The sequence below is a fragment of the Tyto alba genome, unplaced genomic scaffold (genome assembly GCF_018691265.1).
Source record: "Tyto alba isolate M040663 unplaced genomic scaffold, T.alba_DEE_v4.0 Super-Scaffold_7, whole genome shotgun sequence".
In the NCBI taxonomy this organism is placed as follows: Eukaryota; Metazoa; Chordata; class Aves; order Strigiformes; family Tytonidae; genus Tyto; species Tyto alba.
The window spans coordinates 40,092,312-40,119,151 of NW_024881328.1; the positions used below are offsets into that span (position 1 = coordinate 40,092,312).

General features: G+C 38.8%; 1 protein-coding gene across 1 annotated transcript in view; it reads right to left on the reverse strand.

Moving 5' to 3' along the window:
- The window catches only part of BARD1 (BRCA1 associated RING domain 1), a 44,255-nt gene that overhangs the window by 15,174 nt on the left and 2,241 nt on the right, over window positions 1-26,840 (reverse strand). The window contains exons 3-7 of the mRNA XM_042784390.1: window positions 25,108-25,253; window positions 17,474-18,468; window positions 8,834-8,914; window positions 7,892-8,064; window positions 65-173 (exon numbers count right to left, since the gene is read on the reverse strand). Coding sequence (XP_042640324.1) covers window positions 65-173; window positions 7,892-8,064; window positions 8,834-8,914; window positions 17,474-18,468; window positions 25,108-25,253 — 1,504 coding nt within the window. The remainder of the gene's footprint in view (window positions 1-64; window positions 174-7,891; window positions 8,065-8,833; window positions 8,915-17,473; window positions 18,469-25,107; window positions 25,254-26,840) is intronic.

A 26,840-nucleotide genomic window follows, 5' to 3' on the forward strand; every position in this document is an offset into this window, starting at 1 on the left:
CTTACGGGATGGATTTATCTTTTTTAAAAAAGCAAAACAAAATGAAAAACACGCACACACTTACCTCAGAGGGTTGGTTAAGTGAAAATGATTCATTCTTCACTGGTAACATTAGCACAGACTTCATCTTTTCACTTTCTGCATAGTCCACAGGCCGCAGACCAAATATATTACTGGCAAAACAAGCACAGATGGGTTTAAGTAAATAAAATGTGACTTGATTCTTAACTAACTGGGCACATTAGCTGGGTAGCTTTCCCTCCCACTTTCTTATTAATATGTAATTTCAGCTAAAAACCACAAAGCTTCAAGTAAGAATTGCATCCAAGACAGATGGATACGGAATTACAAGCTGTTGCATTCAGCTGAGGAATAAGGGATGTTCAGAGCAGCATGTTCAGTTAAATAAACCACAGTCCTTGTTAAACTGTTTCAAAATGCACTGATATCATTCACAAGACCCAGAAATTTCAGCTCTAATCTTTTGTTGCAGTCATATAACCAAGAAATGTATTTTTGGCTTATCCATTTGCCATAAAAGACACGACAGAAGATTATATATACTGTGTTAAACACTGGAGCTTGATGTGGTTATGCTTTTATGGGAAAAGCTATCTGCTTCCTACTTGGGAACTGTGGCTCCCTTGCACTTCCAAAATTTGAGTATGCATCTCATTTTCCCTCTATGCTGTTCCACAGAACACATTAGAGCCAATTCATTCAGATATTAGTTGGCTTGCCAATTTTGTTGAACACTATTCATCCTATGTGGCACCTCATAGCTATTAGATATGCTTCAAGACCCATTTCCTTCCCCATTCTTTTTGCGTTACTCAGACAGATATGATTTGCTACAAACACAACATCAAGCACAGCCACAGCTTCTATCTCTTCTTCACACAACTTTACAGTTGCAGGATGGCAGGGAGCAGAGGAAAGCTCCAAACTGCAGAACAGGTGTAATTGCCATTAACAAGCATGATCTTCTGCCAGTAGTCTTGGGAAATATTCTGCTTGCTTTGCTCTTTGCGAGAACAATGGCTATTCCAGATGATCCTCTTCTCCCCACCTGGTGGCTCTCAAAAGGTATAAGAGCTCGTTATGGAGGGGAAGCTTGTCACAAAGAACAAAGCCTTGACTCAGTATCCGAAATCTGGCAAACTTAGTCATCAAACCATGAAACATTTAAAGAGGTCAAAAAACCATTGCATCTTCAAAGCGCTCTTCGTTAGCCACACGTTCCTGTGCAGAGTAGGAATCTAGGAAGCTTTATAGGGAATTCGACATAAGGCCACAACCTAATCCAGCCCAAAGAGAAGCTCAAATCATTAAGTCTTCACTCTGACTTAACTGTGGGGCTCTGGCCAGTGCAAAGCTGAAAAGTGCATCTGACCTCAGCACCTTTCTATGCCCCTGACCAAGCACTGCTCACTAACATAGCCTCTTGGGAAAACAACAATCCACTGAAGTCCCACACAGAAAATTCTGGGATGATATTTTACAATTGCTAATTTTACAGTATTACCAACCCCAAGCTCTTCTGTGTTATTAATGAGTGAAGAGCTAGCACAATACAAATTCTACAGACTAAAAGATAATTGGTTAAATCTCAGCCCAGTCCTGGGAGTTGCAGCCCATTAAATATTGTCATGCTGTTCCTGCTTTGTCATGCATCATCAGGGTAGCTTTTGCCCTTTCTTTAAATAAGGGCCATATTCAACTCAAACTACTGCAGGATAGAGTTCCTTTGAACAATGCACTCAGAGAGGGGGGGGGTGAAATTATATATATTAGCACATACACTAAAAATCACCTTTAGACTTGAAGACTGACCTTTTACTGTGAACTATGGAAGGGGAGGAAATCACTGCATGTCAGTAGCAGAGGTTTGGGAGCATGCCACATGTCCTGCCCCATCCCCCAAAGTCACAGTAAGACTCTTGACTGTTAAAAAAGCCCCTCATGAATGTTTACCATAAATAAATATATAGACCACCACAGTTAAATATAGAACTTCATTACACAGCATTGAAGAATTAATGGCTATTCATACGATGTTAAAGTGGCACAGTTAAAGTATAATGTGACAAACTTGGGAGCTGAGGTCTGAAAAAAGGAACACCAACCCGAGGGGTGGGTTTACGAGTTTTGAATGTTTGCAACAAAGCAGGTTGTTGAGCTTAAGGAAAGTGAGAAAAAGTAGCTGAAACAGGGGAAGAGAGGGTATACAAAATAAAAACTAAGACAAGGAACACATCTTAACAATAGATTGCACATATGGTATTGCTGTAATTTACACATCCTTTTCAAGAGGGATTAAAAACAGATTTGTTCTTTTTAGTTAGGCACCCACTAACCATTCAAAAAGTAATGATGCTCAGAAAGAGACCTTGCCCCGTCTCTGCTGGGCTGGTACACTTATCAGTACAGCTACCAGCAGAATCATTTTTAATGTATTAGGAATGCATATTATTTTTAACATTATAATCAGCATCAAGGACTAGATCTATGCAGCTACAAGAACACCAGTAAGGCACAGGAATGGGAAACGGAAGCTTTTGGCAAAAACGCATGCTCAAATCTGCCTTCATTCAGCCAAGCTGAACAAGAGCAATCATCCCACCTTGTTCAGAGCAAAAAATTAATTTTGTTCCAGTTTGCGAAACAAAATTGAGACATGTACATTAGGTCTGCCCTAACACACAAACACAGCATTTTTAGAAATATCAACAACCATGCTTGTGTGCTCCTACTACAGGTCTGGGTTTGTTGAGAATGAGTCTGATGCACACGACTGCTTAACAGGACAAGTTCCGCACTCAGAGAGAAGACAGACACAATTGTTTCTACAAGAGAGAAATAAGTGTCTCTGGTGCTTAAGCTAGAATATTCAGGTCTCTAAGGCATACTTCTTTCTACCAGAATGCAAGTGGGCTTTTTGCAAGTTGTTTTAAACACTCAAGAGTCAGATGTATCCTTTGATGCAGTAGTCTCCTATTAGTCAGCCATCAAGGTACTGAATAGGCAGTAGAGGGCTCTTACAGCTAGAACAAATTCCAATCAAAGAGTAGGATACGTCTGTGCTGAGAACAAAGATGAGCCCAGTGAAGAGCAAACTCAATCTAATCTGCTGAGTAGGACTTTACATGAGATGACAGATGATATCTTAAGGACTGACAGATCAAAGAACTTCTTAGGAAAAGCTTTAGAAATGGGATTCAGTTTACCATGCAGTATCACTGAAGTCTTGGGTAGCAAGACAACAGAGGTTACTTCTGCAGTCAAAGAGAAATTTAACAGCTACCATCTAAATGTTTCAGTAAACTTTCAGGAAAGAAGCAACCAGAGGGGAGATGATAAGTAGGGAGACACATCCTTGTCAATTCTTCAGAAGCCCCAAACTTTCACAGCTTTTGATACAAGTAAAACAACGACTATGTAATACTTTTTAATGAGGAGTTTTAAGATGCTCCATTTTGACACCAAAAGTTATTTGCTGTTCCACAGCTGAGCACAAAGCCAAGTTTAACCCCGTCCCCACAAAGAGAGTTCAGTACTGAATGGAAGTCCTGCAACCAGGTCCCAGTGCAGTACTGTAACCACTAACTCCCATACGGGAATCTGACCAGTTTGAGGCTCTCCAGTCAGCACCCGTATTCTGAGAGTGTGGTAAGCAGAGATCTTATTTGAACCTGATAGAAGGAAAAAACCTTATTCTGTGTAGCTAGAAAGCCCATCTTAGATATCCAAACAAGGACAGGGTTTTAATTAACCTGCTGTCAGCAGGCCGTTAAGCATACAGTCTTGCACATAGACAGACAAGTCCTGCACTATCTTGATTTAGAAAAAGCAGACAAAAATTATGTCAACTGTCATGGGTCTAATGCCTCCCGGAATTAACTGCAGGTTATAATAGTTTTTGTCCCTATGCCACTCATAATCGAGGACCACAGTCTATTCCTAAGTATTCCCACATGTTCAGAATCAGACTCACAACTACTCAAAGACAGCAAGTGCCTAGGAAAAAAAAAAAAGTAACACAACAATTTTTACTAATGCTAAACTTATTGTGCATGAAGAACTGGCAAGATAGCCCATTTGAATGAAAGCATTTAGGAAGTACTGTGAAATTGCAAATGCACAGATCTAATTTTTCAAATCACTTGGCTTGCTTTGAAGCAAGGAAAAAAGACAGAATTCAAGAGAGAGAGCACATGAAAAAAGCCATAAAAATAAAAATTAGTTACGTGTAGGAGATTAACTTAAAAAAAATTAAGTAGACCAGCGGGACAATTAATAGGTCCACTGGTCCATATAATATTTTCATTTGTAGTTCATCTTTCCCAGTCAGTGAAAGCCTCGAATGGCAAACAAAGTGCCACACTTAGATTTCCAAAAAAAAAAATTTGCCAAAGAATACTGAAATCCCAGGACTGCTTGCTGGCAAAAGAGGTGGTTCTCATTTGCATTTGCTTGGTCCAAAAGATATGTCATTGCTTCACATTACATACAGTTACTTCTTAATGTACTATGTATTAACATGCAAGCAGAAGAAACTAGGCTGAAAGATACCTGAATGAGATGTACTTGCTGAGTCTGTGAACCTGATGATCTAAATCTGAAATTGCGAAATCTCAGCACTCTGATGGCTAGAGTTATGCCCATATCTGTGCGCCTCATGAATTAAGGTCCCTTAGAAATCAGCTCTATTTGCTCCCAGACATATCCTACAACCCTCTGCAGACCAGTGGATCTTACCTGCCTTTGGGCCTGCAGGCAGTAAATACTGCACATCTTTAAAAAAAATATTTCATCTTGCACAATTGAGTATCATACTAAATTCCAAAACTACTGCTCTAAGCAGGCTATTCAACACAAGCTCTGTTTTTCTTCCAGTAGATTAACTCTCCACCACACAAGGGACATTAAGACAAAAAACTGAGTTAATTCTACGATCAAAACAGCAGCAAGACATCAGTCACTTTTGTGAGGTTTCATGCTATATATATATTTCAATGTCCCGAGTAACATTTGAATACATTTATCACGTTCACATTTTACTTAGCTAAAGGAAAAGACTTTAAGAAACCACAGTGAACTAATCAAACTTTCCTCCCCACACCCACAAGGTAATGAAGAATCGCTTTAATATGCTAGGATAAAGGAGGCCCTCTCTCCTAGGCTGAAAGTTAGTTCATCGAGAGCCTGAAGAGCCCACAAAGAGACTACAATGAGTTTTATACACCAAAAAATAAAAAGCAATCTAAAATTAGACAAATATTTCAGTTTAGCAAAATTGGTTTGGTATAGTCTTAGCTCACACACTGCATATCTCTAAATTTAGGCACTCCTCGGGTATATTCCAAAAGAAAATAAACCTTTGAGAAGAGATGCAATTTCTACTCATCACTGCTCAATTTCTACTTTAAAGATCCTGGATGTGAAGGTGAGCACATCCTGCATTAAGTACAAAGAGGCCAATTATAACCAGTCATACTGAAAAGAGGTATAATTGCACCATCTTAAGTGATCATCCTGTTCTCAAAACTGTGGTCTGCAGGTTTCAGGGATCTAGGAAAAATGTCACTGAAGAAAAGCAAGCTTCTTGTCAGATGTGACTTTATTATAAGGGCACCCATATTCACTAGGAAAAAAAAATAGTTAAACTTTCTACATTGAAGAAGGTTCAAATCCAACCACTGTTTAATTGGGACTACAACTACCAGAAGCAGTGGCAGAAAAAGCCCTGTAAGGTTTGCAGAGTCACAATCCAGGGAAGGATCTTAGCATAATTCATCGGTGGAAGCTAGCAGGGCACAGGGAGGAAGGGAGGCAGGCAATAGACAGATTCTCAGAAGTCTCAGACATACAGTTCTTGTTTCTGTTGTTTCTTGGTAGTGTTTGGAAAAGGTCAGTAAAGTCTTACTATTCAAGCCTGAACGCTTTGCTTGTACATCCCTTTCTCTGTCTCTAACACTCCCTGTAAAATTAGCAGCAGGGGGGTGGTGGCGGTGGTGCAATGGTAACATGTACAGAGATAGCCTACAGAGATTTAGAAGCCTCAGTTTTTGCAGGGGGGGATGTACAAGGACTGGATTTTTGCCAAAAGTACCTGTGGTTCCTTTTGCCAGACAAATGAAACAAAGATTAAAGGCTGCTAAATTTGTTTCCAAAAAGATTTTAATTTAAAAGAAAAAAAATGTATCTATATTTATCAATACCACACACTAGAGATTCCAAGTACCCTGGAGATTAAGTCAGGAACACTGCATACTTTGAAGTGGGTTAGAAGCCATTTTTGATACTTAGAGGTACTGCAAGAGGTAGGTAGATGCAGAGTTATGACATATCCTGTATCACACTGTTTTAATATACAACTGAACATTACCTGTATTCGGTGAAAAGCGAAGCCAGAGCTTAAGGTTTACACACATCTTTCATTCCATGATTAAAAAGCTTCTGTTTCAATAGAAACTCATGTTTGCCCACACAGAATGAGCTGAAAGAGGTTTAACTTCAGCTCAGTTTATATGAACACATGCAGCAGAGACTAAGGCTAGTAAGACACCTGAAGAGTCCACTGTCAGTGTTCGAATCTCTGCTGTGCAAATCCTCCAGTGCTTAAGTTCTGTCAAAACCTTGCATCGAAGCTGTTTGTGACATCCTTTCAAATACCAGTGTGCGCCACACAGCCAGTTCCCAACATTCAAGTGGCTTGAAAATTAAGTTTCTGAAACTGTCAGCTTTTCAAGGTGTAATGCAGCGGTCTTTGTTGTTCAAGAACAAAGTAAAGATGAACAAATGATCCTTGTTTTACTTTTTCATGCTAAAGTTTTACAAGTTTGTTGTTTTTTGTTTTAAAAAACAGTATATTAAAGATTAGGACTGTTTTTGAAAACCCTTAATTCTATAAGCTTGAAGAGCAAATACTGAAGTGCTGAAGTGATTAAGCTGAACTTCTTTATGGTTGTTTATGCATCACGCAAGGCTTCATCCTGTCATGATACTATATACACACACACTTATTGACAACATGCACTGCTTTCAAATTTTATACACACAGGCCCTGGCACAATACTACAACACCTAAAACCACATTTAGTCTCTGAAATACTAATAGCTTGCAGGGTTATTCATAGATTAACAGATACTTTAGCACCTCCTATACGCAAATGCCAAAATCTTCAGGAGGCATAACTGTATAGAAGATTCAGCTGGAAACATTTCTAAGTTGTGGGTTTTGGGTTTTTTTTTTTGGTTTTGTTTTGTCTGTGGTTTTGTTTTTGTTTTTGTTTTTTTTTTTTTTTTTTTTTGTTTTTTTTTTTTTTTTTAATGAGTTTTCTGTTTATTTGGTTTTTTTAATTAAAAAGCAGACCAAGGATTAGTGCTCTGATCCAGAATGGAAAAAATAAAAAACCCTTCCCAAATCTCAGCCTGTGTCTATGCCATTTGTTAAGACAGAACAGACTGGACAAAAACACCTTCTTCTAGCAATTAGTATAGTAGAAGTAAAGAGACAAAAACCAGCTGTAGCAGTTCAAAACTAATCGAGCTCAGCATCTTAGATCTGACAATAGCTATAACAAGATGCCAACAGAAAAGCGTAAGAATAGGGTAAGCCTATTTTGTTACTTTCCTCATACAGCCTCCAATACTCCAGCTATCTATGACTCAGATGTCCTCAGAAAAGCTTAGGACAAAGCAAAACAAAAAGACCTACCTGGAAAAAAGGGGGATATAAGTACAGCAGAGCATACGTTTAACATCCACCCCCTCACTTCAAATAAATCACATTTTTTACTAGCTTTGCTTCATATTTACTTAACACGCACCCTGGAAGTTGTAGCTGTAGTTAATGCCACAGTTAAAATAACATCCCACATCTACTTACACTGCATCACAGGAGGCACCGTGCAGAAGCAACAGCTCAACAATGCTCACGTGCCCGTTCCTGGCAGCGTCATGGAGCGGCGAGTCGTTCTGATACCCCGTAGTATTCACCAACGCCTTGTATTGTAACAACAGCTCCACCACTTCTTTGTGCCCGTGATTACATGCCTCATGCTATTTGGGTAAATCCGTAAGTAGCGAAGAGAGAAAATTCAAGTGAAATAGAATTTAGAGGAAGGACCTCCGTTACACCAGTTAACACATTTACTTTCAAATACCTCTTCATAGATGGTAAGGGAAGACGATGCAAGGATACTGCATTACATTCCTGACATGAATTAACTTTGGAATCTAGCACTAATAAAAAGTACAGAGAAGACTGAACAAAGGCCAACTGTGTGCAAATTAGACTACAGGGAACAAAGCCTCCCGGATTACAGACTCAGTCAAGAGTATTCTTCCAGAGAGGAAGAAGTCATGGTTGAAAAGAACCTTTTGTTTATTTTCTGTAATTCCAGTCAGCAATTTTTTCGTTCAGCTACTTGATATCTTTCCAAAGTAGTAAAAAACCACTGATGACATTAAGAACCCATAAATTATACACATTGTCTGCAATTGATTGTTTTCTAGTTATCATAGTTATATTTTCTGCATTTGCAGAATTGGAGGCTGGTAAGATTTCTTGGCATGCCCTACCCCAGCAAAGGAGAGTTGGACTGGGCAGGTCAGTAGTTGCTAATAACTTATTTTGAACTTGTTTATCATCACTACTTCACTTTGCGTAATTCTTTGTCACCTAAATTCATGTAAAGGGAACTAAAATACAGGAGAGGAAAGGAGGGATGAAATGAAAACTGATCAAAAGACAGATGACAAAAAAAAACAAAACAAAAAAAAAAACAAAAAAACAAAAAAAAAAACAGAAAAACTCTTCAACACTCACCAGGGGTGTCCAGCCAGCATTATCTTTAACATTGGGATCTGCCCCGTTTTTCAGCAGCTGTTCAACAGCTGCTAAGTCACCCTACACAGGAAAAAAAAACATAGTTATTAAAAGGTATTGAAGAAGGTAGATGAAGACAACAAAAATTTAAGAGATGCAGAATCATAAATTTAGCTGCGGTAAAACTGTTAATGATACGAGACTTCCATTTAGATAGTCCAAATAACAAAAGCTCAACTGGTTTGGAGACCATGGTTTATCATTACTGTCCATTTAGAAGCACCTACACATTTTACACAAAGACATATTTTTAGATAAAAACAATGTATATTACAGACAATGCAGAATAAATTGACAAGTTTGTGCTGATTGCTATCTGTCCACTAGAGTCAGTTGTAAGGATTAAAATCAGGAACATTTATTCAGAATTCCTTTGTCCTTCAGACTGGATTTTTTTCAAGCTCATCTAAATAACTGGCTAGAAACATGCATAAGTGAAACAGATTAATAAGCCTGACAAGCTTCTATAAATTGTTTTCCCATAATTCAAAAGGGAAAGAGTTTTATTGAACACTGCAAATACTATTCCTGCTGAATCTCACTGACACTTTCCCTAACAGTTATTCTACCAAAACAGTTTTCATTTGCTTTTTGGAAGAGCACTATATTCAGTTTTTACTACAAACAAGGAAATGTATGTGGAAAAGGATGGAAACTGATGCAGAGATCACAGGAAGAGGAAAGAGGCTGAGTAGAGACAAGGTGGAGAAAGCAACTGGACAGGATTTGCAAATCAGAGGTTTTGACGCTCTTAAAAGGCAAGTACAAGACAGTTGGTAACAAGATTGGAACATATACAGATGCAGCTATAAATAGACAAGGAGAAGCGCCCTGTGGAAGTGGAGGCAAGGAAACCACTGCAGCACAGGTCTTAAAAATCAGGTGGGAAAAGTAACACAAAGATTAAAACCAGACAGACCCTGACCCCATTCTCCTTTCACAGCACTGTCGGCACCCCAGCACCCTGGTACTTAAAACTCACTTTGTGCAATGTCAACCAGTTCCTGCTTCTGGCATTTATTACTACAGAGCAACAATTGTAAAGGTCGGCCCTACTGGAAGAGGCGCCATGAATTCTGTTCTGAAGTTTTTGCTGCAATGCCAGGAACGCTCCCCACAGCTGCAGGTGCACAGCTAACGGGGCCAGACTGTCCCACACCTCTCAGCACCGGGTACCACCTCAGGCCAAAGCAATGACTCACCTGCTCTGTTACAATTAGGAGCAGTTAAGCACCATTTCTTAGCTACCCCAACCAAGCATTTCAAGATGACCACTAACACTTTCCCTAGGCCAGAGTATTATGATCCCCCAAATGAACAGACCAATATATAAACTGTCATCTAGCTCTTGTCCTTGGCCAAACTTGCAATATATAATATTAGGATCAGGAGGGGGGAAAAGAAGTTTACTCCACGATTTACAGAAAGTTCTGTGCCCTTCAGCAGTGGCAAGTCAAGGAATTCCTGTTATTCTACAACATACCTTAGAAAAAGTGAGATAATATTAAATTAAGCTTTAAATACAACAAAAATAAACTTACTCTCATTTTTTTGTTATCAAAGAACGCTTTCGAAAAACAAAATAGCTTTAATCTTTACTCTTTAGCTAGAGAAATTATTACGACAGACTGTGCTCAGCAGAAATAAATTCAGCAAGCAACAACTGGAAACTCAAAATTCACCAAAAAAATGCTGAGAATCACTAGTGTTAAAACACTCAAACAAATTAATACATCAGAGATAAATCTCATTCATTATATTCACAATCTAGATGTCCTAGCAAAACGTTACCTTCCAAAGCAATTAAAGAATATGCTGCTTTAGAATACTTTATGCTTGCAAGGTAATAGACAGTGCTCAGCATTAGGTCTTTTTCTACAGAGAGAAGATACAATTATCTATAATGAGCGAGATCTGAGCTTATCATTTAAAGTTAAGTTTGCAAACCTGTACAGCAAAGGTTTGACATTTCAAGAGTACTCCTTTAAAACAGTAAGCACAGCTAATAATTTGTGTGGGCATTAGGTAGTATCACAGCTTTTCAGAATAGTTACGTGAACGCAGATTTGTAAAACATTGCTGCGGTTTTATCAAAGGAAGTGTCGCTGCTGTGGACACCAGTAGTGACAACATCCACAGACTGAACTGGTCTAAGCCAAAATTAGAAAATTGCTGTTTTGCTGTTTACAGGAGACAAATATTGTCATCACCTTAGCTGTAAATTAAACCTGCTCCCTGCAACCAGCACCTAGCAATGAGAGTGACAGAAAGGGAGGGGAAGCTGTCATGCCATTGTACTGAGCAATGACTGGATGGGTCCTGTCACCAGGATTACAAAACATATGTTAACAAAATTGCTTACAGCTAAGAGAATGTGCCTTTTGTCCTCTCACAGGCTCTCAGTCAGTTACCATATTGTGAATATTTAGTTAAAAAAAAAGCAGAAGACTAAATTTCAAGCAGAAGATCCTTAGCAGACATGTTAACAAGTCCCTCTTGCAAGCATAACCACCATCATCTGACAGTGATCTACGAGTAAAAAAAGTGCAGTTAACACCTTGACCAGTTCTATCACAGTTGATGGAATTACATTTAAAAGCTAATATATGTTTTGCTCAACTCTAAACAAGGAGTAAGGACCTGGTAGGGGCAAGTCCCAGTCATAAATATCTATACACCATATGTCTTTCCTCCACAAGCAAGAAAGCAGAAGAGACTACACTTATTAGTATGGAATTACTAATTCAAACATGCTTCAAAAAGTTGTGCTTTGACTAATCCTGAAATCGACTTGGTACATTTAGTCCCTTGAGTTTACTTGATCTACCAATGCCAGCATAAAACCACCAGTTCCAAACACGGAGTCATAACCATACCAGATGATATAAGAAGGGGCCCTCACAGCGTTTTAGCAGTCTGTAGCAACAGCAGAGTGGAAACGTAACTGGAGATACTACTTGTTCATGAACAGAGAACACGACAAACACCAGGTAGAAAAATGCTAACATTAACAATTCACAAGGAAGTGTTTATTTTTAAATCTCATTATCAATGAAGGATTACAACCAGCTTCTGAAGAGGCAGAAACTACCGCAGAATGTAAAACTATCCCTTTGGAAGAAACAAAGCAAAGGACATTTTAAACTCATAACAAAGCTTATGTATAGTGACAACACAATAATGCAATGGCTTTGCTCTTCCTCTGCTACAGCTTAAGGGAGCTCTGAAAACCACAGAAGCAAGAAAGGCATTAGGGCCATCTGTTGGCAGATCTGGAAGACAGCATTAGCTTACACAGAGAAGGGTATTTGCACAGGTTTACAAACACTTCCCTCCCAATGAGAATTTAGTTCCTGCAGACACAGATGGCATAAACCCAGAAACCCATCCTCACTTGGCTTAGACAAGGTTTCTTGGTTTGTTTTTTTCAAGTCAGTTTATGTCACAGTTTTAAGGCAGATGGTTAAAAAGAACTGCAAATGTCCTTTCAGCCCTATTTTACAGGGTGGGTTGTTTTTTTTTTTTTTCCATTTTACCCTTTACTATTTCCATTACCCATAGATATTTTCCACCCAAAAGTCACATTTAAATTAAGTTAATGAAAACATATTCTATTAGTTCAAAAGAGAGATCCAAAGACTTAGGGCAGTACGTGAAGCTAAAAACCTGTGCCACTCCAACCAAACATTTCCCCCTTTATTTGCAAAGACAAGCAAGTAACTTCAATCTTTAGGCCAAACAAATGAACAAAGCCCCCCTTTCAAACCCAAGTACATTTGCTCATTTAAGTCGGGGGGGGGGGGGGAAAGCAGGAAAGAGAAAACTAAGTTATTTACAACTCATAAGTGGTCAAAGTGGGCAAATATTAATTATAGAGGGCTTATAGTAATTGTGAATGCTCCACCTAACTCCTTCCAGGAACCAGCAAGTTTCTCACCTCAAATTTCTCAAATTAATTCCCTACCCAGCAGACCATTTTTTAACTAACAAGCATACAACCAGTAGCTATGCTTAACCTTTAACAAAAAGAAAACATTCAGGAAATTATGTTTAACCCACTTCAGAAACAAGAGAAGAACCAAACATTACAGAAAAAGAAATGGCAATTTGTTTCTAAGCTTTCAAATCAGCACGTGGGAAGATGGATGGCTTTGAGACACGTCCAGTTTTCATATTCTTTAGTTCTGCATTTGAAACCATTACACTGCTTCTTATTTGTCTTAAGCTACATACTGGATACTATCCATAACAAGGACACTGTTTACCAGTCCTATACCACTTGGCTTTAACTTTAGAGTCAATGTCAAACTAGAACTTCAAAGCAGTCTCTGGTGCTACACCTGCATCTGAGTCATCCTGCTAGTTTTCTGCCAGCAGACCTCATGTCTCCAATGACATGGGTATTATCCACACAGCTAAGTCACCTGCCGCATAAAATCATGACATCTGAACAAAAAGTCCTTGGACCAACGGATGCATTCATTCACTGAAGCAGCTGGCAGGAACGATGCTGTCCATCCACTGCCTTCTGCTCCAGGGGGGCTGGGAGTGTCTGACCACGCAGCAGCACAACTCCACTCTTGTACCTGAAGGCTCACAAGGAAAGGCAGGAGGGGAGACCTTCCTCCCATGTGTATGGGTGACCCAAATCTCAACCATGATACACACCTATCTGGTACCAAAATCAAGGAAATGCACAGCTGACTAGGTCAGACATCTGAAAAAAGATCTAAAAGGTATTCTGATGTTGGCCATTACATGCTCGCAAAACCACAAAATCTTTTTTCACTCTCCTTTCTAATGTGCCATTAACTGGTAGCAAAGCAATAAAAAGGAAGAACAGTCTCACAGGCTCAGAAGGAATTATTTAGTAGTTATTACAGTGTTAAGTGCAATGAATATGAAGAGTCCAGCACAGCTGGCTAGCCATGGGTGAAGCTTTTATGAAGGCCTTCTTGGTCAACTGTCAAAACTAAACAGTCCCTGAAACAGAAGGCAACCAAAACTGGCCCCAGTATTCCTTCTCTCTTTCTTCAGACTACGTAGATGCTCTGCACAGATGCAGTTTCTTCTCTCCTCAGAACAGGGACAACTCTCAAATTGCTTCTACCTTGAAGCATGAAAATCAAAACTTCCTCCCCCAGCTACCTCCCATCCACTCCTTTGTAATGGTGCAGCTGTTGCCATGGTCCTCTTACCCTGTTGCCCTGCAGTTCGCTATTCCTCTTCCCCAAATCCACAGTGACAGCAATTCCACGCTCTGCACTCACCCATCACCTTCCTTTCCAATGCAGAAGAAACACAGGCACAACCAAGACACTATGATTTTTTTTTTCTCTCTCCACAGTAGATTTAAGACTCTGTTAACTAGTTTAGTACCGTGCTGCATTTTTAATTGTCACGTAAGAGCTAGTCCTGTGAACAACTTGATATTTTACTGTAAAACAACAGAAAAATCCTATGTGGGAAGGCTATTGATTGGGCAATTTCCCACACCAGTTTAGAACATTAGGACTACAATAGGTGACATTTTGTATTTTAACTAATTGGAAGTTTTACCTTCAATGACTATGGAAGAAGATAAACATGACTGCTGTTTGCTATGGGAAGAGCCACATTTATTTTAATTCATTGGTTTAACTCAGCATTTAAGTTCATCTACACTAGAACCTTTCTTGAGAACCATTTTGATTTCAGCAAGTTAATAACTAGTAGTAGTAAATGAGGACAATCCCTCAGAATCATTTGAAACAGCACAATACACTTAATTTTAATGCCTGATAATGTTGTTTATTATCTCTTTTAAATAAGAAAAAAAGGGAGAACTCAATTAGCTTTAATTAAATTCAGGGTATTAGACCCTAACAGCTAATGAAAATAATAGAGATTTATTTTTATAATTAATGAAGTCCAAGAGAATTAGACTTTATTTCACTTTAGGGGGAGGGTGGCAGCTACAAGTCTGTTTCCCATTACACACGTGGAAGAACATTACTGGCTGTGGAAAGAACAAGGAAAAAAAAATCACCTATAAAACAAAAATGGAAGGGAAATACTTCTTCCAGAAACAGAAAAAATGACAGGTCTATTTTCAAAGAAAAACACAATGAGACTTTACATACAGTATAAACCTTAGTATTTTCAAGACCAGTTTCTTTGAGAAAACATATTTATCAGTTCCATAGCAGGGTTCCTACAATTTAGAAACATACAAGTTATACGAAAGATACATACATGTCAAAAAATGTTTTCTTGTAATCGACACAGATCCCCAGCAGATTCATGGTAATTAATCACTACTATTTCTTGTTTACTGTTTCAAAAAGTAAAATGTAACCAAAACCCATGACCAGTAGTTCTTTAGAAAGATCAGATCCTCACATCACACTGGCTTGAGCAACTTAGTCTTAACCCTCTTTGACACGGACTAGTAACAGTGCCTACATTTCCTGGCTACCAGGGGATGCAGCAACTTCTTAGGAAGGCCATAATAGACCTGTGATTAAGCTATATAACAAAAACAAAGAACACCACAAATGAAAGGAGATAATCTGTATAACCTCCTTCTACAGATGAGGAACTGGGGTTCAGAGATAGTGAAACAACTTCCTTAGAGTTGCACTGGAAGTTTATAGCTGGAAAGAAAGATACTTGCAAGTAAACTAAAACCATCACCAAAAGACCACTCTCTTTGCCTTATTTTAATTAAATTTAAAAGAGTGGTAACTTTGAGATCACTCTAAAGCACTACCTAGTTAAACAAGCCTTTACTAATGAGCACCTCAATGCAAATGGAATCGACAAACTAAAAGCACAGCAGAACTAATGAGGAACAGAAGCAACTTCCCATTTTAGCTTAGTAATTATAAACATTTAAAGACAACACCAAAATGAATTCACACACAGGACTGAAAAAAAAAAAAGCATTCATGTGTATGCCCACCCCCCCGCCCACACCACAGCTGGAGGTCAGCTTTTCAGCCCACTGAAATAGCCCTATCTCTTTCTCAGAGAGGGCTGTACCAAAGCCAACAAGCAGTGCCAGCCACGCCACTAATCTGGGATAGCCAAAACTTGTTTATTCTTTTTGTCTATAGCATCAGTGTTTTCATTTTTACTCATTTATCTTCAAAACTCTTTGCAGTTGAAAAGGACATTATTGGCACATCACTGTTTACCCCAAATCTCACATTGAGTATCAGACATATTGCTGGAAACCATACCTGTGTGAAAATTTGTCAAGGTAGATAATTTTTTTTTTAATTAGTCAGTTATAATAGTATTCCTTACAAACTCCCAGAAAATCACGGAAGGATAATTTGTAAATAGGGCTTTAATAAAAAGGAATATACAGGACTTCTGATGAGAGGTAACAAGAGATGCCTCCTTTAAAGGCCTCAAGTCCTGTGAGGACAATGTTTCATTTTCCCCTCCCTAATTACATATTAATAGCATCGAATAAGATATTTGAACTCAAGTCAGTTTGGCTGCCATTTCTATTTATGAAAGCCTCGTGCAGCAGGAGTGGCTTATTAGAATGCCTTTGAAAGAAGACACAGTTATTTATCAAGAACAGTTTTTCTCTCAACAAATAGAAGTGCTGAATAAATGCCAGGATGCTTACAGGTGAATCAGTTATAGGATGGTATAGTATAGGCAGTTTATTAACCACACCGTATTTCTATATTATGATTTAGCACAAAGTACATTTAAATTGCCAGACTACAAACTCTTTGAAATGACCTCTCAGGAGAGAGCTGCCATATTAGTGCCTCTGATGGGTCTGACTGGGAGCATTCAACTTACCCAGCTGCATGCAGCTTTCACATAGTAATAGGGAAGGACAGCCCTCACAAAGAGCAAAGCCATGGAGTTCTACCAGCAGGAACTGGCTAAGATAATAACAGCCAAATGAGTGGCAGCTGTCATTCCAAGAATAACATTGATCTTACACAAGACTACTGAGAACATCCCAGCTCTGTCCTAATTCTCCCTTCTCCACTACCTGTGAGGACAGCATGCTCAGGGCACAGGGCTCTGCATGGGAACCCCAGGGCGCAGCATTTCATTCCTCTTGAGCCAACTCTTGCAGCAGATGGAGGATCTCAAAGATTATGAAATAGTTAACCTCGATTCAGATTGTGAGTTATCCTCATGTAGATAAATCAGATCTTGTCCTGGCTGAGTTACCAGGTCAAGTTAAACTGATCAAGATTATTTAGTCACATCTGAAATACTTAGCTAAACTCCTTACGGCAAATCAAAGACAGCTTTCTGGCATATAAGGCCAAAACATTTGAATGCTTATCACTTCCCTGAACTCATAGGTATAACTGACACTGTAGTACATGGAGTTTCTCAAGTATGAGCATCTTGGATCATTCCAGTATTAATTTCTTTATGAAATCATAGAATCATGTTGAAAACCTCCCTAACAAACCTAGAAGAAAAAGACCATAAGATGAGATTTCCCCCACTGAAAGAGGATGTACCTAAGTAACTGGTTTCCAGGATATTTTTAATACAACATTGTCTTTTTAAATCTCTGCTTAAAGTTGAACTAGAAAATGATGGTCCTACCTTGATGGAAGCAACGTGGAGCAAAGTCTCTCCTTTGAGATTTCTTCTGGCAATTTCTTTACCTCCAGGAGACTTCAGCAGAGAAGGACTCCGTGGTATTCCTACTTCATCACAAGTCTTAGAAATAGATGGGGTAGAGGGACATTTTGAAAGTGAAGGGGTATTTATTGCTTGAAAGACTGCAGAACTTCTTGTCTTCATTTTGGTGTCAGTGAGTTTCAATACAGAGGAAGAAATCTGAACTGGTGTCTTGTGTTCAGACGCTGGGGAGATGGGGCAACCCTGAGGTAACTCCTCTAAGCAATCTCCCTGCTTGCCCGACTTCTCAGTACTGCTCCTCTCAGTTGTTCTTGGTCTTTTAGACTGAGAAGTCACTGGTAGTCTGGATTGTTGCCTTCCACGTTTCAAAGGTGTAGTTTCATTTTCTATTGGCAGAGATGTCTCAGTAGCACAATATTTTCCCTTTCTGACTTGTACAGGGCATGCAACTTCACTGTTATCTTTCTCCTCTGAGGATTTTGCCTGTGCTGATATTTCCACATCTGTATTTTTGCTGGAGTCATCTTCCTTTATAGACTCCTGCTGAAGAGTCTCTTCGGGACTATTTGGTTCTGGAGTACATAGGACTACCGGTTGGCTGCAGATGGTCACACACTTTTCCTTGTCAGTCTTCTTAGCTCCTCCTTTCTGCTCAGGCTTCTCTAAGCTCCACACTTTGTTAATGTCTGATAGATGTTTCTTCTTCATCTTCTTACTCTGTGCCTGTGTTGGCTTCTTTGTCGGCTTGGAGGGCTTTTCACGAGGAGGGGAAGGAAGGAAATCATAAACTGAAGATGTGTCTTGACAAAGGTGATCGCTTTTTGTTGCAGGCTGAGTGCTGTTCAGGACACATCGAATCTTCCTACTTTTTGGGCTGAACCACATTTTTATCTGTTCCTTTTTATTCTTTTTTTCAAAGTCTGAGTCAGTTGGTGTGGACACATCTGCCGTTGAATCTAAGTGCATCGGGGAAGAAGAAAAACAATTTGTAGAGTACTCTTCGGTAGAATATTGCAAAGAAAAAAAGAACAGAACAACAACTGTAATAACTGACAAAGTGTTACTAAATACATCTTATGTGTGCCTTCATTTCTCCTGAAGAGTCACATGTAATGGCTTTAAGACAACGGGCAAGGTCACACGCCACTCTAGTTCAGGGATCCCAGTGCAGCTAAAGCTATCCATGAGGCAAGTGAGCACCCTGCTAGAGAAGTTTCTCCATAGTCTGTGTTCACAACACAGCACATGCACAGCAGATTTTTGATCAGATTATAGAGGACAGAAGCTGGTTCTCCACTGAGTTTTCCTTGGAAACAAGTAGTCTACCCATACACAAAAGAGCACAGAAACAGTTTTCTAAAAAGGCACTGCAGTTCATCTGCAAATGAGCAATAAGTGCAAGCAAGCAAAATAACATCCTTATAAGAATGCTGAACATTCCTGGGAAATTTTGACTGATTCCACAGATACAGCAGATGAACTAGAGGAATATATAGAAAAATCTGTAAGTAATTGTGTCCTATCATTTGATCCTTTATCCCTTGATAGTAAATAATTCCAAGCAAGCAAAACATTTTGAGATCTCAAATATTTCTTTAAAAATAGGCGGTGGAGCAATTTTATAAGTCACATCATGCAGCGTATTACAAATCAGTAACCAAGATGACAGAGGAATACCCTGTATTCCCAGTGCACGAAATAACAGTTGAGGACAAGGGCTATAAACGGTGTCCTCAGTGGCTTAAGAATAAATTAAGAAGCATAAAGCAACCTCTAAGTTAGACATTAATTCAACAACTTTTTCAGTGCAAAAGAACTATAACATTTTTTACAGATTTCTTCTTGGAAACCTGAGTTATTTTAGGTTATCTGGACAAGTCCTCCAAAGTAAATGCACAACTTATTCTTTCTGTTGCCTCCAACCTCAGGGAGGTTCACATTCACAAAAATCTTGGTGATTTATAGCAATCAATCACAAAATCAATATTAATTTTGCCTAGTGAGGCAAGTATGGTATTATTAATAAACAGAACTAAGATGAAGACTAGTGGTTTTGTTTAAAAATTCTTCAAAAAAAACCATGCAAAGTCTCGATGATTAAAAGCGACAGGCAGTCGCTGCCACAGTGTATTACTTTCACTTCAGTGCATTAACTTTCTACAGATAATTTGTCTTCTCCATACTTTCTCTTCTATTTTTGGTGTTAGTAACTATAGCCTGTTTTCCACAGCAAAATGTGATAAACTCACTGGCAACAGACAAACTAGACCCAAACACATTAACCACAAAAAAATACATTTGAAATTTCATTTAAAACTGTATAGCTAGTAATTCAACAGCAAAATAGACATTTTCTGTTTTCTTTCAAAGCAGTATTTCAAGGTTAAATGTTTCCTCAATCTTGATTTAAATTACCCTATTTATCCCTTGAATTAAAATATGCTAGATATTGGGAGATTTAGCTAGAGGAATATGTAAGGCATCAGACCAAGAGTATCTTTAAGAATACAGCTTGAGGCTAGCTAATCAATCATTTAGGTATCTAAAGATAATCAAGTACAGAACTGCACCTATTTTCTTCTGTAGGACTGGGCTTGGTGCAAACAGAAAAAAAGCACCAAAATCGATACTGAAATCTCATAACTAGCTAGCCTTCAGAAAGTTATCATAGCCAATTTCATTCTGACAATAACATCTAAAAAAAAGGAAGAGCTTGACTGCAAGCGGATGTAAAATATAAACCACAGTTACTATTTACTTGTCTTGCCTTCACTGTTTACACAACTAGCAGATTTCCTTCTAAAATATTTACCTTGCTAGAGCAATCAGTCATATCCAAGTAAAGAGCAAGAATAAAATCAGCTTGCAAAAGTAATTTGTGCAACAATTTTGTGATAGCCAGAATTCTTTTTGATGTGTATAGCACAGTAAGACTTTAAAGTCCAAGTGACAAATTCAATCAAAGGCAGTGTCCTTCAGAAGTGCGATCTAAAGCAGCATAACACAATTAAGTATTTACACTGGAAGCTATGTATGTACCACTTCTGGCAGCAAGAAAGCTTGTGAAAAAAATCAACCACAAGGGTTCTTAAACTGATCTGCTCATTATTGGTTGCTCAGCAGAGACTTACTAGTCAGGTTATTACAAACCTGCTGAAAATACACCAAATAAATACCTTCCCAGGATTATTCTTCCTCACATGCAACTACTTTAGGTGTAAAAGAGTACACTGCATATTTCAGAACAGGGAGGCACCGATGGGACATGATGAAAAGGCCGTGCATGCTGTGAAAGAGATCAGTCACAGCGAGAGGCCAGCTGTGCACACCCAGAGCATCTCCAGAGCCTACTGGGGAAGGAACTGAAGTTTCTGCCAGCGTGTGTGTTCTCTCAGCCATTCTTCAATAACTCCGTCCTTTGGAATACTCTGTAGCTAACATCAACTGTACCTGAACAGTTCTGCGTAGCATCTGCAAAGAGGATTATTCTTAGACACTGCTGCCCCTTTCCTCCGTTTCCAAAGCATACAAGGTAGGATATAGAAGTAATAAGGACAAATGACCAACCCTCCCTGAAAATCTAATCCTTTGATGGACCCAGATCTGTGAGAGAGAGACAGACAGAAGAGACACAGTGCTAAGAAACTGAAAGGAAGTTCTTATGGCTTAATATGGAAACATTAACTTGTATAAAGAGGTGGTTATCTGGTAGCTAAGTGCATTCAGTTAAACTACCTTCAGAGAAAATTGCCTATAGAAAAATCAATCCAAAGGAATTCTTTGCTGTCTCCAAGTTGGAAGCCAGAGCTTGCAGCATCTCAACAGGAAAGAAAAAATGACTATATATGATTAAGATTTGCCTTTTTAACACATAAGAAGTATCCTCCCAAAATTTAGATGCACTGAGACAAAAGTAAAAGCAGCAAAGCATGTCTTACTAATTCTAGATTTTAAGCATTTGCAATAGCAGAAAGACTGTCCACAATAACAGTATTGGAATCAGCTGATAGTAAATGTAGTAAATTTACTTTCCATTACATATTAAATGTCACATGCATATACACAAAAATATCAACTGAATTCTTTCTAAATTAGACTTATTTGCACACAATAAGCACAAGTTACTTAATGCTGACATTTAATAGAGTTGAATTTCTTAAGCGTTAAAAAGGTTGAGAGCAAACAAATATTAAGAGATATGCAGTGCCTTGCAACTAGAGCACTACATCTCCAAGTTCCGCTGTAGTGCAATAACAGGCTAGAGCAGGAAAAAAAGGAGCAATTAGAAAATGTGGTTTAGCTATCATTAATCTGCATCAAAGGAATATAATGATGCACATTGTGTGCCTTTCAAATTATTCTCTATTATGGGTTGCAGAACAGAAGTTGAGAAATCTCTTTGACAAACTAGTCCCTTATTAAAAATCAAAGGGAAGTGCTTTGGTACCATCTGTGCAACATTAGTGCCTTCACTGAAGAATGATTATTTTGCAAGTTAAGTATTCAACGCAGGGGGAAAGGGAAAAATTCCAGCTATTCAAAAACCTCATCTTTAGCTATTATGAAAAATGTCATAGCATACATGAAATGCAATGTAATCTGTTACAACAGTTCAAGATCTTTCCCCCCACATCAGTAAGTGTGAAACTAAATTACGACACTATAAAGGCTAACGAAAAGTTAATCTCTCCCACTGTCCACCAGCATCAATGTGACCTTAGGAAACTTTAACCAAGGGTGGAATAAGGCCTTCTGTTTGACAGTGTTAGTGAAGCAGGTTATTTTACAAAGAATAAGGTAAAATCATCTATAAATGGTTGTGAAAATCTACGTCAATCTCTTCTTTTTAAAGAAGACCACACAGAAAAATCCACTGAAGTGTTTACAAGTTCACTTTCAAAATCATTACTGTAAATTAACCTTCTTCATCTCTAGTATATTATATATTCACTATGTCCATGATTCAAGAAGTTCTTACTAATCACCCACCTATGAAGCCCATCATCCCACCAACTCCAGTTCTCAATATGTCTCAGACTCTGCAACATTAGAGCTAAAAAATTTGAGGTGCAGACATCCCATCTGCCTGCCAGCCAGATAGTTTCCTCATAAAGGTACACTAGGCAGTGAAAAGGTCAGACAGCTCTCCTCACCTTGACACAGACTGAGGATGTAACATCTCTAACAAGTGAATTAATTTTGAGACTCAGCATTTGTTACCTATTGCATGCATTTTCTAGGTAGTTTCAGGTTTGTTGTTTGTCAGATCCCCCTTTAAACACCCCAGTAGTATCCTGTTGTGCCATTTGCTGTGCTTCCCTTCAATTCCAAAAGGAAGCATTAGCCATTTTGTGCAGTCTTTCCTGAATTATTTGCTGTTGCTTCTAAGAATACACACACACACACGCAATTCAGCAAAAAGCTATCCTTATCCCAGTGGAGTATTAAGTGAGATCCCTCTCATATTCACTGGGGATCCTGGGGGTAGAGGGATGTTTATATGCGAGCTTAACCCTATCCTTTTCAGTCACAGTAGTTCTGTGTGTTTTTAAAGGCAACACACATAACTTACTGCGTTCAGTAGGTCTGTCGTAGATTAAAAAATGGGTAGTATGATGCATTTGCATTAGAAACTTCAGTGTCAACAAGGATCCTTGGGGCAAGCCACAATTGTCTCAAAACAAGGCATATAAAACAAATATACAGAAGTCATACAAAACAAATGTATGGAAAGATCCCTTTTTCAACCGCTTCTTTTCATTTCCTCCACAGAAAAATTGATTTTTCTGCCCATTTCCTTTAGTGGAATATAAAATACAATTTCTGACCTTATAACAAAAAAGAAAAGAAAATATTGTTGACAGGAACGTGGCACAAGTAGTGCCATAAGAACATGAAAGCAACACTTCAAGAAGAGAAGCCCTGATTCTCCAAACTCAAACATATTTCACTTTGTATACATTAAATTCAAGATATGCATCTATGGGAGGTGACAGATTTGCCAGTGATGAGTGACAAAACATCCTGAAGGATTTGCTCTCGAAATCTCTAAAGCAACAGCACTCTTATTTGCCATGGTACAAGATATAACTGGCTGTTTAGTTAGAGGTGTGCTCATTTACTTCTGTATCCAAACCATTCCTGACAGTGAACTATCACCAACTCGGGAGGTTTTTCCTTTAGCCTCGGTATGAAACATCCAAAAGGCCACTAATCCTTAGTACACTGCAAAGACTGGAAGTGATGGAAAGTAATCTCCCACATCAGTTCATAACTTCGGCTCCAAATCAGACACTCTCGTAAACTTCAATTTTGTGTCTGCTTTTAAGTCAGAACAAGGAACAATAAGAACCTTGTTTTGTTCTGTGGTTTAGCCACACCATGCAAACTTTATTTTAGAAGAACTATTGGATTAAATGTATTATTCAACTTCTAGTACAATTAAATATCAGACCAATTTTTAAGAGCTCATCCATCTGTAAGAGTTCTCCAAAATGTTTAAATATCAACAATACTACCGTGTTGTATTTTAAACGCTTTATTTATGGCATCACAAACACCTCCTCTCCGAGATTCTCTTCCAACTGTGTTTTTAAAAGCCTTCACCACTTAAAATGTTTCCCTGAAAACCTATTTAAGACATCATCTACATTTCCTGTGCTCCAGAAAATTTAATCACCATAGGATTTGGTATCTATATAAAATGTATTTCTTTACAGTTGGGTATAGGCTTCCAGCCTCCTCACCTAAATGTATTTTGAAGTCAATAAAGAACTACCCCATAAATGAACATGAAGATGCTGATGGGATTAGACTTAGAAAAAGAATCTTTAATTTAGACAAAAATAATAAGAAGCAACAAGGAAGGAAAGAAGAATTACCCTTTCTGTATCTGACAGCAAAATTAATGTTTTCTAAAACTTGGTATTACATAAAAGGCTCCTCTCTGAGCTTGTAGAATAGACATACATTCCTAGAGTACGATCTCTGCATCTTCTAGCACAGTCAGCAATTAAAAAATTCCATTGTAGCAGACTAGCTGATTGTGAGGGACCAGAAAATCAATGAGTCCAGACTTGCCTCCTTCCCCTTTTAGGCAAGGAACACAGGTAATTTTTTTCCGTGTGCAAAAGCCCTAAACTGAAAATTACTGGGACAACACGCACATCTCGGTGTGCAAGAGGCAAGAAAGTATATGCATTAGTCCTTTAACAGGGCCCCCCTAAAGAAGTGTACACTGCAGAACTTTACACATTTGTGCTCCCCGAAGAGCACAAGATATGACAACTTGTGCCCCTGCTTTGTGCAGCTAACCGCCACGTGACTTGGGAATCTATCCCACTTCCGTCTAATTTTGGAAGACAGATTCTAATGAATTATGGACTAACCTGCTCATGCAGATTTCTTAGTAAAACAGATTCAAAGAACGAGCAATCCATACAGACAGTTCTCTTCAAATCAATTTTCCAAACATGATTCGGAACAGCCTTTCGGAATGTTAAACAGGGCTGCACCGCTCATTCGCTGTGAAGCCTGTGAAATGAAACGGAGCGCTCTGGATTCATCGGCCGCCGGAGCCCCGGGGCCGCTCTTACCTGAGGTGTCCGCACCCAGCAGATGCCGCAGTTTGCTGCAAAGCTGAATCATGTTATCTAGTTGGCGGTTTATCTGTGCATCTTGCACCCAGGCTGGAATGTGGCACACTGGGCATTCTGTGCCAACACAGTCATCCACGCAAGATCTGAAAGCCAAATGTAAAAATCCATTATCCAGCCTAAGTTATCTACTGTACTCGCTATCAACCTTTTCACAGCCAAACGCTCCGCAAGAATCTCTTATTTTAGCGTTGACAAACCACTATTGTAAAGCCCACATGAGTTAGTCACAATTGCAGGAGAGGACATATTTATCACGGCAAGTGACAAGCCATAATTAAGCAAACCAAGTCCAGAGCCTTGTCAGGACACTGTCACGAAAGACCTGTTATCTTGTGACTCCCAGACTCACAAGCTGGTACAAATTTTAAAGGTATGCTACAGCTCTGTTGCTGCTTGTCTCCAGGTAACAATTAGGACTACACATTTTTTTTTATACCTCAGCTAAAGGTAGGGCCACTCTTTTGTGACCTTCTATTTTTAAATGAGTGACAAAAAGCCAACCCATAGTAAACTATCATTTCCACCTTTTCCTACTTAACATTTTCTTGATATTGTGAAGTTTCACCTGTCTGAACACTTTTCTGTAAGAAGTCCCACATGGGTCTGCAGGTGTTCTGAATATTCCATCACTCTTCTCTTTCAGAGCATGTATATCAGAAGATAATGGAGAAACAGATATACTCAGTAGAGGTCATTTAACACTTGTAGCTTCTTAGTAACACTATCCTCCCCATATAAGCTTAAAATTTTTTATTCATTTGATTAGTCCAGTGAGAAGACCTTACGATTTGCCATCTGAGTTATAACAATGGCCCTTGAATGTTGCATCTCAACTCTAATCTATCCTATTAAATATAGGTTATAATCTTACATACCCAAGACTGAATTAATTTCAAAAGTCTCCACTACCTTACCACCACGTAGCATGCAAAATTCCAGCCAAACATATAACATTTAATGTGAGTAGATCACGTTAAACATTCAGAGGAACAGAATGCAAGTAATATCAAGGCACTGCTAACTGGAGAGGAAGATCAAAGTCTATGCATCTCAACTCTAAACATAGTCACCTCAGAAGCTGACAGACATACACCCCAAAACTAGTAGTTACCAATACCAGAGTTAAAACTACCACCACTTTCCTTACGAGGAGAGTTATTTTCAGATCTGTTCTCTGCACTGGCATCTCTCCCTCAAACACCACGCATGTATCACGCCTTCAGTTAATCCCAAAACAGGAAACGTGGCATGTAAAAATTGCTGCTAGGTGTGCTTTAATCAGCCTGCTCTGCCCGGAGCAGGCAAAGGACTTCATGGTTGAGGGACTCCTATGATCAGGAGACTGAAGTACAAGTCTTGGCTCTGACATATTCTAGATGACATTGACAAATCACCTGAAGCAAAGATAAGAACTAACCAGGCCTCATTCTCTAGGAAAGTTGGCCTCAGGTCTCCGCTGCCTGTAAAAGGTAGTGGAAAGGAAATGCACAATGACTTTTATTCCACGACATTTCCTAATTACTTCTAGCTGTTGGGTTTTTATAGTTAATGGATGATGACTGTAACTAACTTTGCAGAGTTATTCAGTCAAAACTGCAGAAACTGATCCCTGCCCATAATAAAACCCATGCTGAGGAAGAACCAGTTACATTACATGTGACCTGATTATT